Below are 19,481 nucleotides of genomic sequence, written 5' to 3'. Positions count from 1 at the left end.
CTCTGCGGTAGGGAATTCCACAGGTCAACAACTCTGAGTGAAGAAGTTTCTCCTCATCTCAGTCCTAAATGGCCTACCCCTTATCCTAAGACTATGTCCTCTGGTTCTGGACTTCCCCAGTCTCTGGTCTGGGAGTATGTATCTATCTATGCCTGTCAGTGTCTGGTATGGGAGTATGTATCTAGCTCTGTGCCTGTCAGTGTCTGGTATGGGAGTATGCATCTATCTCTGTGCCTGTCAGTCTCTGGTACGGGACATCCCCAACATCGGAAGCATTCCTTCTGCATCTAACCTGTCCAGTCCAGTCCCGTCAGAATTTTATATGTTTCCATGAGATCCCCTCTCATCCTTCGAAACTCCAGTAAATACGGGCCCAGTCGATCCAGTCTCTCATAAGAACATAAGAATTAGGAACAGGAGTAGGGCATCTAACCCCTGAAGCCTGCTCCGTCATTCAACAAGGTCATGGCTCCTCATATCAGTCCAGCCATCCTGGGAATCAGTCTGGTGAACCTTCGCTGCACTCCCTCAATAGCAAGAACATCCTTCTTCAGATTAGACCACCAAAACTGCACACAATATTCCAGGTGAGGCCTCACCAAGGCCCTGTACAACTGTAGTAAGACCTCCCTGTTCCTATACTCAAAACCCCAAGCTACGAAGGCCAACATACTATTTGCCTTCTTCACCACCTGCTGTATCTGCATGCCAACTTTCAATGGCTGATGTACCATGACACCCAGCTCTCGTTGCACCTCTCCTTTTCCTAATCTGCCACCATTCAGATAATATTCTGCCTTCGTGTTTTTGCCCCCAAAGTGGATTACGTCACATTTATCCACATTGTACTGCATCCGTCATGCATTTGCCCACTCACCTAACCTGTCCAAGTCACCCTGCAGCCTCCTCACAGCTCACACCGCCACCCAGTTCAGTGTCATCTGCAAACTTGAAATATTACACTCAATTCCTTCATCTCAATCATTAATGTTAATAGCTGGGGTCCCAGCACTGAGCCCTCCGGCATCCCACTAGTCACTGCCCGTCATCTGAAAAGGACCCGTTTATCTCGACTCTCTGCTTCCTGTCTGCCAACCAGTTCTCTATCCATGTCAATACATTACCCCCAATACCATGTGCTTTAATTTTGCACACCAATCTCTTGTGTGGGACCTTGTCAAAAACCTTTTGAAAGTCCAAATACACCACATCCACTGGTTCTCCCATGTCCACTCTACTAGTTACATCCTCAAAAAATTACAGACGATTTGTCAAGCTTGATTTCCCTTTCATAAATCCATGCTGACTTGGACCGATTCTGTCACTACTTTCCAAATGTGCTGCTATTTCATCTTTATCTATGTATCTATCTGTGTGCTGTCAGTGTCCGGTATGGGTGTATGTATCTATCTCTATGCCTGTCAATCTCTGGTATGGGAGTATGTATCTTTCACTGTGCCTGTCAATGTCTGGTGTGGGAGTATTTATCTATCTCTATGCCGGTCAGTCTCTGGTACGGGAGTACGTATCTATCTCTGTGCCTGCTATTCTCTGGTATGGGAATATGTATTTATCTGTGTGCCTGTCATTTTCTGGTATGGGAGTATGTATCTATCTCTGTGCCAGTCAGTCTCTGGTCTGGGAGTGTGCATCTATCTCTGCGCCTGTCAGTATATATCTCTCTCTGTCCCTGCCAGTGCCTGGTATGGGATTAAGTATCTATCTGTGTGCCCATCAGTCTCCGGTATGGGAGTATGTATCTATCTCTGTCAGTGTCTGGTATGGTGGTATGTATCTATCTCTGTGCATGTCAGTCTCTGGTATGGGGGAATGTATCTATCTGTGTCTTTCATTCTCTGGTCTGGGCGTATGTATCTTTCTGTTTGCCAGTCAGTGTCACGTATGGCAGTATGTATCTATCTCTATGCCTGTCAATCTCTGGTATGGGAGTACGTATCTATCTTTCTGTCTTCCATTCACTGGTATGGGAGTAAGTATCTATCACTGTGCCTGTCAGTTTCTGGTACGCGAGTATGTATCGATCTGTGTGCAAGACAGTCTCTGGTATGGGAGTATCGCCCCAGAAGAGGCGAGGGCCCAGGGGCAGCATGGGCCAGCCCACACTGCAATATGTGTGCGCAATATGTCTTTGCAGCAGAGCTGGTCTGCAGTCATCTTGCCACTGGACCAAGACCTAGCTCTGTCATGTCCGTGTGGTGGCTGGTGTGCAACGGTCACCAAACATTAAAAAAATCCACGCACAGCAATCTTTCACCTTTTAAGATTTAGTTCGGGACCTAGAATATTATGTCCTTCATTGAAACACCTTTGAACTTTTTGGTGTGGAAGCAAGTCATCCTCGACTCGAGGGACTACCTATGACGATGATGGTAGTATGCATCTATCTCCATGCCTGTCAGTCTCTAGTATGGGAGTATGTATCTATCTGTGTGCCTGTCAGTGTCCGATATGGGAGTATGTATCTATCTCTGAGCCTGTCATTCTCTGGTATGGGAGTATGTGTCTATCATTGCGCCTCTCACTCTGGTATGGGAGTAAGTACCTATTTCAAAAAGCTTTTCACAAGGTCCCGCACAAGAGATTGGTGTACAAAATCAAAGCACATGGTATTGGGGGTAATGTACTGACGTGGATAGAGAACTGGTTGGCAGACAGGAAGCAGAGCGTCGGGATAAACGGGTCCTTTTCAGAATGGCAGGCAGTTACGAGTGGGGTGCCGCAGGGCTCAGTGCTGGGACCCCAGCTCTTTACAATATACATTAACGATTTGGATGAAGGAATTGAGTGTAATATCTCCAAGTTTGCAGATGACACTAAACTGGGTGGCGGTGTGAGCTGTGAGGAGGACGCTAAGAGGCTGAAGGGTGACTTGGATAGATTAGGTGAGTGGGCAAATACAAGGCAGATGCAGTATAATGTGGATAAATGTGAGGTTATCCATTTTGGGGGCAAAAACACGAAGGCAGAATATTATCTGAACGGCGGCAGACTAGAAAAATGGGAGGTGCAACGAGACCTGGATGTCATGCTTCATCGGTCACAAAGTGGGCACGCAGGTATAGCAGGCGATAAAGGCGGCAAATGGTATGTTGGCCTTCATAGCTAGAGAATTTGAATATAGGAGCAGGGAGGTCTTATTGCAATTGTACAGGGCCTTAGTGAGGCCTCACTTGGAATATTGTGTTCACTTTTGGTCTCCTAATCTGAGGAAGGACGTTCTTGCTGCTGAGGGAGTGCAGCAAAGGTTCACCAGACTGATTCCAGGGATGGCTGGGCTGTCATATGAGGAGAGACTGGATCAACTGGGCCTTTATTCACTGACGTTTAGAAGGATGAGAGGGGATCTCATATAGAAACACATAAGGTTCGGACGGGACTGGACAGGTTAGATGCGGGAAGAATGTTCTCGATGTTGGGGAAGTCCAGAACCAGGGGCCATATTCTTAGGATAAGGGGTAGGCCATTTAGGACTGAGATGAGGAGAAACTTCTTCACTCAGAGAGTTGTTGACCTGTGGAATTCCCTGCCGCAGAGAGTTGTTTATGCCAGTTCATTGTATATATTCAAGAGGGAGTTAGATATGGCTCTTAGGGTTAAGGGGATCCAGGGGTATGGAGAGAAAGCAGGAAAGGGGTACTGAAGGAATGATCAGCCATGATCTTATTGAATGGCGGTGCAGGCTCGAAGGGCCGAATGGCCTACTCCTCCACCTATTTTCTATGTTTCTATCTCTGTGCCTGTTATTCTCTGGTCTGGGAGTATGCATCTATCTCTGTGCCAGTCAGTGTCGGGTGTGGGAGTATGTATCCATCTGTGTGCTCTCAGTCTCCGGTATGGGACTATGTATCTGTGCCAGTCAGTGTCTGGTATGAGAATATGTATCTATCTCTGTGCAAGTCAGTGTCTGGTGTGGGACTATATATCTATCTGTGCCTGGTATGCAGGCATGTATCTATCACTGTGCCTGTCAGTCTCTGGTATGGGAGTATGTATCTATCTGTGTGCCTGTCAGTCTCTTGTATGGGAGTATGTATCTATCTGTGTGCCTGTCAATCTCGGGTATGGGAGTTTGTATCTATCTCTGTGCCCGTTATTCTCTGGTATCGGAGTATGTGTATATCTCGGTGCTGTCAGTCCCTGCTGTGGGAGAATGCAACTATCTGTGTGTCCGGTGGTGTCCAGTATGGGACTATGTATTTATCCATGTGCCGATCAGTTTCTGGTAGGGAGTATGTATCTATCTCTGTGCCGGTAAGTCTCTGGTATGCAAGTCTGTATCAATCAGTGCTGTCGAGTCTGCTATGAGAGTAATAATCTATTCTCTGTGCCAGTCAGAGTCGTGAATGGGAGTATGTATCAGTCACTGTGATGTCAATCTCTGGTATGGGAGTATGTATCTATCTGTGTGCTGGTCAGTATGTACCTATCTCTATGCTTGTCATGGTATGGGAGTATGTATATCTCTTTGCCTGTCAGTCTCTGGTATGGGAATAGGTATCTATTTCTGTGCCCATCAGTGTCTACTATGGGAGTGGAAATCTATCTCTGTGCAAGTCTGTCTCTGGTATGGGAGTGTGTATCTGTCTACATAAGAAATAGGAGAAAGAGTTGGCCATACGGCCCCTCGAGCCTGCTCCGCCATTTAATACGATCATGCCTGATCCGTTCATGGACTCAGCTTCACTTCCCTCCCCGCATCCCATAATCCCTTATGGGTTAAGAAATTGTCTTAAATTTATTCAATGACCCAGCTTCCACAGCTCTCTGAAGCAATGAATTTACGACCCTCTGATATGAGGAAATTCCTCCTCATCTCAGTTTTAAATGAGCTGCCACTTATTCTACATTTATGCCTGTAATATCTCCAAGTTTACAGATGACACTAAATTGGGTTGCGGTGTGAGCTGTGAGGGGGACGCTAAGAGGCTGCAGGGTGACTTAGACAGGTTAGGTGAGTGGGCAAATGCATGGCAGATGCAGTATAATGTGGATAAATGTGAGCTTATCCACTTTGTGGGCTAAAACGCAAAGACAGATTATCTGAATAGTGGCAGATTAGGAAAAGGGGAGATGCAACGAGACCTGGGCGTCATGGTTCATCAGTCATTGAAAGTTGGCATATAGGTGCAGCAGGTGGTAAAGAAGGCAAAAGGTATGTTGGCCTTCATATCGAGGGGATTTATAGGAGCAGGGAGGTCTTACTGTAGTTGTACAGGGCCTTGGGGAAGTCTCACCTGGAATATTGTGTTCAATTTTGGTCTCCTAATCTGAGGAAAGACATTCTTGCTATTGAGGGAGTGCAGCAATGGTTCACCAGACTGATTCCTGGACTGACATATGAGGAGAGACTGGATCAACTGGGCCTTTATACATTGGAGTTTAGAAGGATGAGGGGGGATCTCAGAAACATAAAAGATTCTGACAGGATGGGACGAGACAGGTTAGATGCGGGTAGATTGTTCCCGATGTTGGGGAAGTCCAGAACCAGGGGACACAGTCTTAGGATAAGGGGTAGGCCATTTAGGACTGAGATGAGGAGAAACTTCTTCACTCAGAGAGTTGTTAACCTGTGGAATTCCCTGCCACAGAGAGTTGTTGATGCCAGTTCATTGGATATGTTCAAGAGGGAGTTAGATATGGCCCTTATGGCTAAAGGGATCAAGGGGTATGGAGAGAAAGCAGGAAAAGGGGTACTGAGGGAATAATCAGCCATCAGAATGGTGGTGCAGACTCAAATGGCCAAATGACCGACTCCTGCACCTATTTTCTGTTTCAATGCCCCCAAGTTCTAGTCTCCCCTATCAGTGGAAACATCCTCTCTGCATCCACCTTGTCAAGCCCCCTCATAATCTTATACATTTTGATAAGATCACCTCTCATTCTTCTCAATTCCAAGGAGTAGAGGCCAACGTTCCCTCATCAGTCAACCCCCTCATCTCCAGAATCAACCCAGTGAACCTTCTCTGAACTGCCTCCAAAACTAGTATATCCTTTCTTAAATATGGAAACCAAAACTGTACGCAGTATTCCAGTTGTGGCTTCACCAATATAACTGCAGCAAGACTTCCCTGCTTTTATACTCCATCCCCTTTGCAATAAAGGCCAAAATTCCATTGGCCTTCCTGATCACTTGCTGTACCTGCATACTAACCTTTTGATTTCATGCACCAGGACCCCCAGTACTGCAGCACTATTCAATTTTTCTCCATTTAAATAAGAACTTGTTCTTCAATTTTTTTCTGCTAAAGTGCATAACCTCACACTTACCAACATTATACTCCATCTGTCAAATTTTTGCCCACTCACTTAGCCTGTCTATGTCCTTTTGCAGGTTTTTTGTGTACTTATCACACACATCTTTTCCTCCCAACTTTGTATCGTCAGCAAAATTGACGATGTTCTACTCGGTCTCTTCTTCCAAGTCGTTAATATAGAGTGTAAATAGTGGGGTCCCAGCACTGATCCCTGTGGCACCCCACTAGTTACTGGTTGCCAACCCAAGAATGAACCATTTATCCCAACTCTCTAGTTAGCCAATCCTCCATCCATGCTAATATATTATCCTCAACCCCGTGAACTTTTATCTTATGCGGTAATCTTTTATGCGGCACCTTGTCAAATGCCTTCTGGAAGTCCAAATACACCACATCCACTGGTTCCCCTTTACCACCCTGTTCGTTACATCCTCAAAGAATGCCAGCAAATTTTTCAAACATGAATTCCCCTTCATAAATCCATGCTGACTCTGTCTGACTGAATTATGCGTTTCCAAATGTCCTGCTACTGCTTCTTTAATAATGGACTCCAACATTTTCCCAACCACAGATGTTGGGCTAACTGGTCTATAGTTTCCTGCTTTTTGTCTGCCTCCTTCTTTTAAATAGGGACGTTAAATTTGCAGTTTTCCAATCTGCTGGGACCTCCCCAGAATCCAGGGAATTTTGGTAAATAACAACCAATGCATTCCACTATCCCTGTCGCTACTTCTCTTAAGACTCAGTACCTGTCAGTTTCTGATGTAAGAGTGTGGGTTTTATTCTGCATCTCTCAGTTTCTGGTAGATAAGTGTGGTGCTCAATATGTACCTGTCAGTATCTGGTTTGTGAGTGTGGATTAAAGCTGTAACTGTCAGTAATTGGTATGTGAGTGTTGGTTATATTCTGTACCCGCCAGTCTCTAGCACTAGAGCAAGTGTCGGCTCCCTCTTCACCCCGCCCCAGGACACGCCCTCAGCCCCCGGGACACTCACCCTCAGCCCCCGGCTCCCTCTCCCCCCGGGACACTCACCCTCAGCCCCCGGCTCCCTCTCCCCCAGGGACACTCACTCTCAGCCCCCGGCTCCCTCTCCCCCCCCGGGACACTCACCCTCAGCCCCCGGCTCCCTCTCCCCCCCCCGGGACACTCACCCTCAGCCTCCGGCTCCCTCTCCCCCAGGGACACTCACTCTCAGCCCCCGGCTCCCTCTCCCCCCCCGGGACACTCACCCTCAGCCCCCGGCTCCCTCTCCCCCCCCCCGGGACACTCACCCTCAGCCCCCGGCTCTCTCTCCCCCCGGGACACTCACCCTCAGCCCCCGGCTCTCTCTCCCCCCGGGACATTCACCCTCAGCCCCCGGGACACTCACCCTCAGCCCCCGGCTCCCTCTCCCCCTGGGACACTCACCCTCAGCCTCCGGCTCCCTCTCCCCCCGGGACACTCACCCTCAGCCTCCGGCTCCCTCTCCCCCCGGGACATTCACCCTCAGCCCCCGGGACACTCACCCTCAGCCCCCGGCTCCCTCTCCCCCCGGGACACTCACTCTCAGCCCCCGGCTCCCTCTCCCCCCCCCCCCCCGGGACACTCACCCTCAGCCCCCGGCTCCCTCTCCCCCCCCCGGGACACTCACCCTCAGCCCCCGGCTCCCTCTCCGCCCGGGACACTCACCCTCAGCCCCCGGCTCCCTCTCCCCCCCCCGGGACACTCACCCTCAGCCCCCGGCTCCCTCTCCGCCCGGGACACTCACCCTCAGCCCCCGGCTCCCTCTCCGCCCGGGACACTCACCCTCAGCCCCCGGCTCCCTCTCCGCCCGGGACACTCACCCTCAGCCCCCGGCTCCCTCTCCCTTCGCTTGCTTTCCACCATTTTGATTTTTCCTTCACCAACCGTCAACATCCGGGACATGCGCAGAGCGCGCTCAGCGAGTCAATCGTGATCCATCGCTGCTATTGGGTGCAAGCAGCTGATGGACAGCTCACCGCCCCAATCGTGGCCCGGCACAGCTGGACAAGCGCCCCGCCCACTCCCACAGTCGGAGGCGGGGCCGCTCCCAGTCACGTGGCTCCCGATTTGAATCCGCGCCGCATTTTACCGGTCTGACCGCAAGTGACGTCCGTAACCCAGCAACGCCAGCTGTGTGACGTTGTCACACAGACTGGTTGCCAAGTTACGTCACGTAAGCTGGCACCAGGGGCGGGGATGGCCGCGAGCCCACAGGATGGCGGTTGGTGCGTTTACCTGTGTGTGTGATATATGTCTGTGTACGGGCTGTGTGTGTGTTTGGGGGATGTCTCTACCTGTGTGTGTGATATATGTCTGTTATATATGTGTGTCTGTGTGTACACGTGTGTCTATATTTGTGTCTCTGTTGATATAAATATTGGTGATGTGCCCTTCTCCCTGTTGGTAATGACAGCAATTACTTTGTATATAAAGATTAATGATACACCCCACTATTGTTGGTAATTCAGTAATTGCCGTTTATGTAAAGTTTGGTAATGGGCCCACCTACCTGTTGGTAATTTTGGTAGTTACTTTTATATAAGAACATAAGAAATAGGAGCAGGAGTAGGCCATACAGCCCCTCGAGCCTGCTCCGCCATTCAATAAGATCACGGCTGATCTGATCATGGACTCAGCTCCACTTCCCTGCCCGCTCCCCATAACCCTTTATTCCCTTATCGCTCAAAAATCTGTCCATCTCCGCCTTAAACATATTCAGTGTCCCAGCTTCCACAGCTCTCTGGGGCAGCGAATTCCACAGATTTACAACCCTCAGAGAGAAGAAATTCCTCATCTCAGTTTTAAATGGGCGGCCCCTTATTGTGTGACTATGTCCTCTAGTTTTATTTTCCCCTATGAGTGGAAATATCGTCTCTGCATCCACCTTGTCGAGCCCCCTCATTATCTTACATGTTTCAATAAGATCACCTCTCATTCTTCTGAACTCCAATGAGAAAAGGCCCAAACTACTCAACCTATCTTCATAAGTCAACCCCTTGATCTCCGGAATCAACCGAGAGAACTCTGAACAGCCTCCAATGGAAGTATACCCTTCCTTAGATGCGGAGACCAAAACTGTTGTGTATGTATAAAGTATGTACTGTAAGATTAGACCACTGAATGTATCTTCACACTGTATACACTATACCTGTACCACCAGAGGGTGCTACTGGTGGAGACCTAAGGCTCACCTGCACACTGCAGGTAACCAAGTATAAAAGGGAACGCACCTCACTGTATTCTTACTCAGGAGCTACAATAAATGAACAAAGGTCACAACAGTTCAAGTACAATACCTTACCTTGTGTTACCTTACTAGAGTGCTTACACACATAACATCTCGCGAGGAGATTATGCATTTCCATGCACAAAATGGCTAATCTTAGCAACTTTCAACAATTCACTGAGGGGGAAGATTGGGATGCCTTTGTGGAAAGGCTCGAACACGTTTTCATTGCAAATGACCTGGCAGGAGACGACCCGATCTCGCTGGCTGATAAGCGCAGAGCTATCCTGCTCAGCAGTTGTGGGCCCACATTCCATGGCCTCGTCAGGGACCTGCTAGCCCCAGTGAAGATGACAATCAAAATGTATGCAGAGCTTGTAACAATAATACAGGAACAGCTCAAACCTAAAGAGAGCATCCTCACAGCCATACATTTGTTGTACACCCACTGGTGGCCCGAAGGCCAAGAAATTGCAAAATATGCTGCAGACCTGAGACGAATGGCTGCACCATGTGATTTGGGCGACCCTCTCACCGAAGCACTGAGGGACATCTTTGTTAATGGAATCAGCCATGAGTGCCTCCTCTCTGTGGACACTACAGTCACACTGCAGAAGGCAATTAAAGTGAGCCAGGCGTTTCTGGTATGTGAGAGTGGGGTTTATTCTGTGCCTGTCAGTTTCTCATATCTGAGTGTGTGTTTTAATCTGTTCCTGTCAGTTTCTGGTATATGAGTATTGTTTTAATCTGTACTGGTCAGTTTCTGGTATGTGAGAGTGGATTTTATTCTCAACCTGTCAGTTTCTGATATGTGAGTGTTGGTTTAATCTGTACCTGTCAGTTTCTGGCTTATGAGTGGTAGTTTAACTTGTAACTGTCAGCTTTTATGTATGATACATGAATATGGGCTTTATACTGTATGTGTCTCTCATATGCGAGTCTGTGTATATTTCTGTAACTGTCAGATTTAGGTATGTGTGTGGGGGTTTAATCTGTGCCTCTCAGTTTCTGGTGTGTTAGTCTGGGTTTAATCAGCATCTATTAGCTCCTGCAATTTGGGTGTATGTTTTAGACTGTACCTGTCAGTTCCTGCTATATGAGCGGGGATTTACTCTGTATCTGCCCGTCTCTGGTATGTGAACGTGAATATCTGTTTTATGTTTTACCTGAATTTGTCTGATATGTGAGTAAAGGTTTTACCTTTCTGATAGGTGTGTGTGGGTTTCACTCTGCATCTGCCAGTTTATGAGATGGCAATATGTCTTTAGCTCAGAAACTGTCAGATTCTGCAATGCAAGTATCAGTTTTACTTTTTACCTCTGTTTTCTGACATGTGACTCTGGGATTTACACTCTACCTGTCACTCTCTGGGCGTGTGGAGTTTACTCTGTGCGTGTCACTTTCATCTATGTGGGTGTGGGTTGTAGATTGTATCTGTCAGTCTATGGTACGGGAGTGTGGGTTTTATTCTGCACCTGTCATTTTCTGGTATATTCGAGATGGCTTAATACTGAATCTCTCCTTTCCTGATACGTGATTATTGCTTTTGCTCTGTACCCGTCAGCTTCTGATATGAGAGTATGGTTTTTACTTTCTAACTTATATATTAAAGTATGTGATTGTATGTTTTATTCTCTACCTGCCAGTTTTTGGCAAGTGAGTGCGGGTGTTTAATCTACATGTCAGTTTGATCTGTTTCAATGGTGAAACAGCGTCTGATTCTACTGCTCCTTGTAAGATTCACAATGTAACTCTTGTACTGTGGATTACTGTGGGACTGACTGCTTCTGCTGCCTGTGATAATAGGATTGAGGCCAGTTCTGTGTCTCTGCGCTCTGTGAGTGATAATGTACTTACTGTGTGTGAGAAGGAGCTGCCTGCACTGGTTGACAGTCCGTGTATGCCAGCAGTGTGGATTAACACTGTGTCAGTGTCTATCTGTTCCTGTGTTTGTGAGTAAGTGAGTGAAAATGGATCTGTCTCTCAGTGCGATATGTTTGGACTTTGAAACAACATCTTATTGTACTGCTCCAAGTGATTGTGGGATTCGTAATGTAACTCTGGAAATTCGGATCACTGTGGGACTGACAGCTTCTGCTGCCTATGACAATAGGATTGAGACCAGTTTTGTGTCTCTGCGCTCTGTAAGTGATAATATACTTACTGTGAGTGAGAAGGAGCTGACAGCACTGTTCCTTGTGTTCCGGGTGGAGGAAAGATCACATTTATTTAGGCTCAGTGAAGTACTTCTCTCTGAGAATAATAATACGAGAACAATATTAGTTATGATATGGACAGGTGAGTGGGAGACTATAAAAAGTAAAGTTATAATTAACATGTTTGTTTATAATAAAGTAAAGTATCTGGAGAGGGGAAACCACAATACAAACAGCACTGGTCCATGAATGGTACCACCCGATTGGAACAGTTCAGGTTTATATCTCCCACTCCAATGGGACTACTTGTAAAATTCTGAATCTCTTCCTGGAATATAACTATAGTACCTGGGCTGTACAACAATTGTTTTCAGACTTTTGAAACTGAGTTGAGGGCCTGTGTAGTTAACAGAATGTCACAGGGCCCAGATCCTGATGTATCTGAGGGAGCGACAGGCTCTCGATCACCAGCAACACGGTTCTGGACAACTCAATGCACCAAAACAAAATAACCGATGCTTGAAATGTCTTCTCCCACACTCCTCACCTGGTGTCTGCAACCGTCATGGTGTGTTTCCACTGTTCACTGACACGGTGAGATTGGGACTGAATCAGGACATTCACTCCTGATTTGGGGAAAGAAAGCAGCAATGATTTGAAAGAGCGAGGTGATTTACTTTCACTGTTACCCCACACTGTATACACAACTATTTTAGTAAAACAATAAATCAAGTGCCCCCTTATTAAAAGGGCATTAAAACAGACAAATTTAACTTTGGCATGAAATGGATCAAATTAAAATTTGGTTCCCGGGGATGATGATGCACTCCAGTCCCTCTGGCACCCATCTCTCACGGAAGGCCACGAGCGTACCGGTGAACACCGCATGCTCCATCTCCAGGGACACCCTGGCATGAACATAACCGTGGAAGAGAGAAAGGCAGTCGGGCTGAACACCCCCTCGACCGCCCGTGGCCTGGACCGGTTAATGCCTACCTTGGCTATGCCCAGGAGCAGTCCCACGAGGAGGCCTTCGGATCTGCCCGCTCCCCTCCACACAGGGGGCCCAAAGATCAGGAGCGGGGGATTAACGAGTGTCATCCTTATGCAGGAGCATTAAGCAAACTCTACCAAGTAACGTTCATTGGTTCATGTGCAACGGCCTGCGGAGAACCATGAGATGCTACTGTAAGTACTGCTTACAACCAGAGTCATCAGATGACCATTTTATCCTCAAGTAGAAAGTAAGAGACTGTCCACACACAGCCCGAGAATGGCCTCTCCCTTCCCCCACTCACTCCATGTTCCGGAACTAGTTCCTGCTCCACTCTGCCTCTGACAAACAAACAGCCCCCGACGGAATTAAACCAGGAACGTTCACTCCTGGTTAGGAGAGAGAAAGCAGCAATGATTGTAAACAGCAGATTCTGCCCATTCTGTCTCCCTTCCCCCTGGACACACACTGTTCACACACAGCCCGAGAATGACCTCTCCCTCCCCCGACTCTCACCACGCACTGACACTGGTTCTTGCTCCACTCCGCCTCTTCCACACAGCCCCTGAACTCCCCCCGGACTCAGTGCCGGTCTCTGAGCCCATCTGCGGACACGCTCCCAAAGCGCTGCGCTGCTGTAAGGAGGCTGCTGCTCGCTGCCTTACCCCGGGCCGCGGGCTCTCCATTCCCGGCTGTTTGAAACCATCTTCTTCCGCTCACTGAGTGAATGGCGATCACAGGCAGGACTGGGGGAGGGGATGGCGCATGCGCTCTTCTGCTCACTGGGAATCGACACAGGGGGCGGGGCTGAGCCGCGCATGCGCAGTTCTGCATTAATTCAGCCTGTAAAAATCAAAGTGCACCTTTCCCAATTTACTTTTATCAGAATCTGACAAAGGAACTGGGCCTGGGGGGAAAGGACAGAGAATGATTAAAGCTGGGAGCCTTGTCCCTTGGAGATGCTCAATTTGGGATCATTCCGTGCAGGGTGTTTCTCTCTCCATGAGCCCGTCTTCACAAAGCAATCCTGCAGAAACATCGGAGGGACGAGGGAGTGGGAGTGTTTGCTGGGACCGTGCAGGAGTTAATATCTGACAGAAACAGTCCGAGATTAGTTTAAACACTCTCACTGGGAGTAATATCGAAGTGTACAATCAAGAGGTTATAGGTAGGGAGGAACTTATTACAATCACTGTCACTAATGAAGTAGTACTCGGTAAAATAATGGGACTAAAGGCGGACAGGTCCCCTGGACCTGATGGCTTACAACCTGTGGTCTTAAGAAATGTGGCTGTAGAGATAGTGGATGCATTGTTTGTTATCGACCAAAATTCCCTGGATTGTGGGAAGGTCCTAGCAGATTGGAAAATTGCAAATGTTCAAAAAAGGTCGCAAACAAAAAGCAGGAAACTATAAACCAGTTAGCCGAACATCTGTTGTTGTGAAAATGCTGGATTCCATTATTAAGGAAGCAGTAGCAGGACATTTGGAAAAGCATGATTGAATCAAACAGAGTCAGCATGGTTTTATGAAAGGGAAATCATGTTTGATAAATCTGCTGGAGGTCATTGAGGATGGAACAAGCATGGTAGATAAGGGGCAGCCTGTGGACGTGGTGTATTTGGATTTCCAGCAGGCATTCGATAAGGTGCCACATAAGTGGTTACTGCACAAGATAAAAGCTCATGGGATTGGGAGCAATATATTAGCATGGATAGAGAATTGGCTAACTAACAGAAAACAGAGAGTCAGGATAAATGGGTCATTTTATGGTTGGCAAACAGTGATGAGTTGGGTGCCACAGGGATCGGTGCTGGGTCCTCAACTATTTACAATCAATATTAATGACTTGGATGAACGGGCCGAGTTTAATTTAGCCAAGTTTGCTGATGATACAAAGATGGGTGGGAAAGAAAATTGTGATGAGGACACAGTAGATATGCAAAGGGATCGCGACAGGCTAAGTGAGTGTGCAAACATTTGGCAGATAAGAACATAAGAACATAAGAAATAGGAGCAGGAGCAGGCCATATGGCCCATCGAGCCTGCTCCACCATTTAATACAATCATGGCTGATCCGCTCATAGACTCAGGTCCACTTCCAGATGGAGTATAATGTGGGAAAATGAGAGGTTATCCATTTTGGCAGAAATAATAGAAAAGAAAATTATAATTTAAATGGAGAAAAATTGCAACGTGCAGCAGTACTGAGAGCCCTGGGGGTCCTTGTACATGAAACACAAAAAGTTTGCATGTAGGTACAGCAAGTAATCAGGAAGTCAAATAGAATGTTGGCCTTTATTGCAAGAAGGATAGAGTCTAAAAGCAGAGAAGTCCTGCTGTACAGGGTATTGGTAATGCCACACCTGGAGTACCGTGTACAGTTTTGGTCTACGTATTTAAGGAAGGATATACTTACATTGGAGGCTGTTCAGAGAAGGTTCACTCGGTTGATTCCGGAGATGAGGGGGTTGAGTTATGAGGATAGGTTTGAGTAGGTTGGATCTGTACACATTGGAGATCAGAAGAATGAGAGGTGATCTTATTGAAACTTATAAAATAATAAGGGGGCTTGACAAGGTGGATGCAGAGAGGATATTTTCACATGGGGCAACTAAAACTAGGTTACATAGTCTTAAAATAAGGGGCCGCCCATTTAAAATTGGGATGAAGAGGAATTTCTTCTCTCAGAGGGTTGTAGATCTCTGGAATTATCTGCCCTAGACAACTATTTAAGGCGGATATAGACAGATTTTTGATCGATAAGGGAGTAAATGGTTATGGGGAGGGAGCAGGGAAGTGGAGCTGAGTCCATGATCAGATCAGCCGTGATCTTATTGAATGGCAGAGCAGGCTCGAGGAGCTAAATGGCCTACTCCTGTTCCGATTTGTTATGTTCTTATGGCCCTGGGCTGCACGATTGCAGATAGTTCAACAGGCAAGCGAGTGATAAATGTGGGACATTGTTTCTCTCACTCTCTGACACTGTCCCGCAGTGTGGGATTAATAATGTGTCTGTCTCTGGTACAATATCAGTGAGAGAGGAGACTGCATCTTCTGTCTCTCCAATGGGAACTTTCAGAATAAAACGGGACTTCACAGGTCAGTCTGGAACTGATACTGTGCATGCCTTCTGTGTCTCACCGCCCTACCTCGCACTCTTCTGTCTCTCGCTCAGCCCTCTCCCCTCTCTCTGCCTCTCTGTTGCTATCCCTCTCTCTTGTACTTTTTGTGAAGGCGGGATACTGTTATTTAGTGTGATGTGGAAACACTGTTGGAAGTGCAAGACTGATAATGTCTCTGTTCTCTCTGGCGCAATACGTGAAGGTGTGGCACTGTTACTGAGCGTATTATGGAGACACTGATACAAAGTGTAAAACTGATACTGTATCTGTCTCTGTGTCTTTTCCGCTGGTGCTGTACATTAATGTGTGATAATATTATTGAGAGTAATATGGAGACACAGTTCGGTAGTTTAAGATTGATACTGTGTCTGTCTCTCTGTCGCTCTCTCTGACAGCCATCTCTGGGTGTTGAGTATGGGATGGATAGGGCACCAGTTACTGTTATATGTCCCTCATTTTCTGAGGAGAGAGAGACAAAGAGAGGCTGCAGGGGCGGTGAGCTCATAATTTGTATTTTCATGTTAGTCAAACATATTTCTGCATTAGAACAATAACAACTTAAAAGCAGATATGGGTTAAGCCAGCCACAGCTGTGATTGGCTCCTGCCCCTGAATCTGGGAACACTGTGAGGAGCGCCGGCTTACTGAGTGGGAAACTACAACTGACCCGAGAATCTGCAGCACAGCCGAGCGGAGAGGAAAACCTGTGCTGGGAACTGTAAATCTGGGAACAGTTTGTGCTGTGAATGTGCAGATTTCAACATTGTGTGAGCGAGAGTGTGTTAAAGGGGCGGGCGGGTTAGACTAATGTCACTGTGTTTGTGTGTCCGCTCTCATCGCCGGATTTCAGAGTCCCTCTTGTTTAAAATTCAAAGATTTCCCTGTCACAGGATCGCCCTGCTGCCCTGCTCAGGCCTGAAGTGGGAATGAATCAGAAAGTTTGATTTGATTTCAAATTTCAGTCAAAAAACAGAGAAAATATCCGCGATCGGCTGAGAGAGCGCGACCAGTGCAGCAATGAAACGGGTTTAAATCGAAATTGCTGCCTTCAATTCGGATGGAACTTTCTCGGCAGCAAACATCCCGGTCTTCGGGACAGAAAGAGGCTAGTCTGGGAATGTGGAGGGCCCGAGTTGAATTGGAATCGGAGAGTTAGTGAGGAGAGAGAAACACAGGGGCCGGGAGCTGACAGCAGGATGTCTCCACCCCGTCCGCTCGCTGCCTTTAAGTTGCTCTGTGTCGCCGCCTCGTTTCATTTCTGACCCAGCTGTGACTGTCAGAGAGATTTTCCAGAGTCGCGGACATGGCTGATACTGCAGCCGCCGAAACGGCTCCTCCTGCCGCCGTCGCTCAAACCAAGGCTCCCAGCAAGAAGAAGAAGGCGGCTCCCCGCTCCGGGCCAGCCGGTACCAGGTTGGGCGACCAGATCCTCAAGGTTGTGGCCGATGGCAAGGATCGCAGGGGAATGTCCCTGGCCGCGATAAAGAAGGCTCTGGCGGCCAAAGGCGTCGATGTGAAAAAGCGCGGCTTCCAGATCAGGTCCAGTATCAAGAAGAATGTGATGAATGGTTCCCTGAAGCAGATCAAGGGCACGGGCGCCTCGGGCTCCTTCAAAATCGCTAATACAGATCCCCAGGGGAAAGTGGGAAAGAAGGTGAAGAAGCCAGAAGCCAAGAAATCTCCAGTAAAGAAAGCAGCAGCCAAGAAATCTCCAGTAAAGAAAGCAACAGCCAAGAAATCTCCAGCAAAGAAAGCAGTAGCCAAGAAAACGAGCACCAAGAAGGCGCTAACGGCAAAAAAGACAGCGAAAGGGCCGGCTGGGAAGAAGGCGGCGGCGAAGAAGCCCAAGAGCCTCAAGAAAGTTAAGGCGGCCAAAAAGGTGGAGAACCCGAGGGTCAAGGCCACGTCCAAATCAGCAAAGGCCAAGAAAGCAGTGCCCCCCCAAAAAAGGCAACTTCTAAATATTTCAACCCAAAGGCTCTTTTCAGAGCCACCCACGCCTCTCAGAAAAGAGCTGATCCCGGAATCAAATAATCCCTGTCCCGAGCTCAGATTCCAGATAGAAATCATTGAAAATGACCCCGGGATTCCTAGTGACTCGTTGGCATTGTCTGCACCCGCCCCTCCCCCAGTGTCTGCACCCACCCCTCCCCCAGTGTCTGCACACACCCCTCCCCCAGTGTCTGCACACACCCCTTCCCCCAGTGCCTACAATAAAACACAGAGAATGGGATGTCCGGCCCGGGCCTCACTGTAACGGGTTTGAGTCCGGCTCCAGTCTCAGTTCCTGGTCATTGTCATTTCACAGATTCAGGGGGAAGAGTCTCTGTGAGACGATGGGACTGGCGGCGATATCTCGCCTCACAACTCAAACCCCAAACTCCAGATTCTCCAAATCAGCTGGAATAAGGTGTTTGTAAAGTGCTGAACCGGTCTGTGAGAGGAGATGGAATAAGGTCTGAGATTGACAGGGAACGGACTATATAGGCGGGAATATTCCTGATTGTTAATTGTACCAGGACCTTATTTAAAAGCTTCTGGTCCCTGAAAGCCTTGAATATGAATTCCGAGTCTGTAAGGGTTTGTGCGGAGCGCTGTGTATCGGTTGTATTGTGGAGAAAACAATTTGAAATTGACGGTTGCAGAAAGCTGGAGGTGGAGCTGGAAGATCAGAGGCCGCGCTCTCCTCTGTCTCTCAATCTTGATTCTGCCTCCTTCCCTGCCGCGCTCTCTGTTTAACCTCTCACTCTGTCTCCTCCCCTTCCCGCCTCTGTCACTCTGGGCTTTCTCAGTCAAGTCGGGGCCGGCTCTATAAAAAAGGTGCCAGGAGGAGTTGGTTCCTCATTCAGCGACAGTTTAAGTGAAGAATCATCATGTCTGGGCGAGGTAAAGGAGGCAAAGGACTGGGCAAAGGCGGAGCCAAGCGGCACCGTAAAGTGCTCCGTGATAACATCCAGGGCATCACCAAACCCGCCATCCGCCGCCTGGCTCGCCGTGGCGGTGTCAAGCGGATCTCGGGCCTAATCTACGAGGAGACCCGTGGGGTGCTGAAGGTTTTCCTGGAGAATGTCATCAGGGACGCCGTCACCTACACCAAGCACGCCAAGCGCAAGACGGTCACTGCCATGGATGTGGTGTACGCTCTCAAACGGCAGGGCCGCACTCTATGGATTCAGCGGCTGAACAACTTCACCTTTCCACCCAGCACAACACAAAGGCTCTTTTCAGAGCCACCCACCGCCTCACAGAGAGAGCAGTGACCTGGGGATCGTAGTGTGGACAAATTGGGTGGGAAATTATTTTAGTTATTTATTTAATGGAAAGTAACACGCCGAGTTATGTAGCGCCTTACACGGCCATCGAACTTCTCAAAGCCAATAAAGTACTTTTGCAGTGTAGTCGCTTTTGGAAGATGGGAATTATTAAATATTTTAGAACAATAGTTTAATATGACATCGGAAACTCCGGGTGCCCCGGTCACAATCAGCGGGCGGGGATACACAGTCTCCCCTCACAGATAATCCTGTCATGTTGTGAGCTTTGTGTGAGAATCGGTGAAACGGGACGGCACTGGCGGGATGGATGCGGACTTTGTGTTTACAGGATGCAGTGACCGGGGAATTATTCCCGCCCGCTACAGACCCATCAGGGAATGGGACAGAATTAAAACCGGAATGTTAAAGAGAATGGGATTGGTGATT

General features: G+C 48.0%; 3 protein-coding genes across 5 annotated transcripts in view; 2 read left to right on the top strand and 1 right to left on the bottom strand.

The window, feature by feature from the left end:
• LOC139248309 (histone H2B 1.2-like) overlaps window positions 1-13,369 on the bottom strand; it is a 28,773-nt gene extending 15,404 nt beyond the window's left edge. Inside the window, exons 1-3 of one of the 3 annotated variants that reach the window (XM_070872092.1) lie at window positions 13,321-13,362; window positions 12,209-12,287; window positions 11,670-11,758 (exon numbers count right to left, since the gene is read on the bottom strand). The gene's annotated coding sequence lies outside the window, so the exon portion shown is untranslated. Of the gene's footprint in view, window positions 1-11,669; window positions 11,759-12,208; window positions 12,288-13,171; window positions 13,232-13,320 lie in introns of those variants that run through there. The other 2 variants (XM_070872091.1, XM_070872093.1) reach the window with 2 other exon arrangements.
• Window positions 13,370-17,083: 3,714 nt separating this feature from the next.
• Window positions 17,084-18,519, top strand: LOC139248145 (histone H1-like). The gene is made up of 3 exons (XM_070871893.1): window positions 17,084-17,464; window positions 17,531-17,730; window positions 18,426-18,519. The coding sequence occupies exons 1-3, from the start codon at window positions 17,084-17,086 to the stop codon at window positions 18,517-18,519; spliced, it is 675 nt and encodes a 224-aa protein (XP_070727994.1).
• A 134-nt stretch (window positions 18,520-18,653) lies between these two features.
• Window positions 18,654-19,040, top strand: LOC139248144 (histone H4-like). Its single transcript, XM_070871891.1, has one exon. The coding sequence runs from the start codon at window positions 18,654-18,656 to the stop codon at window positions 19,038-19,040; it is 387 nt and encodes a 128-aa protein (XP_070727992.1).
• Window positions 19,041-19,481: the final 441 nt, after the last annotated feature.

This window comes from Pristiophorus japonicus, unplaced genomic scaffold, assembly GCF_044704955.1.
Source record: "Pristiophorus japonicus isolate sPriJap1 unplaced genomic scaffold, sPriJap1.hap1 HAP1_SCAFFOLD_29, whole genome shotgun sequence".
Classification (NCBI taxonomy): Eukaryota; Metazoa; Chordata; class Chondrichthyes; family Pristiophoridae; genus Pristiophorus; species Pristiophorus japonicus.
This window is presented reverse-complemented; position numbering and strand designations above follow the sequence as displayed.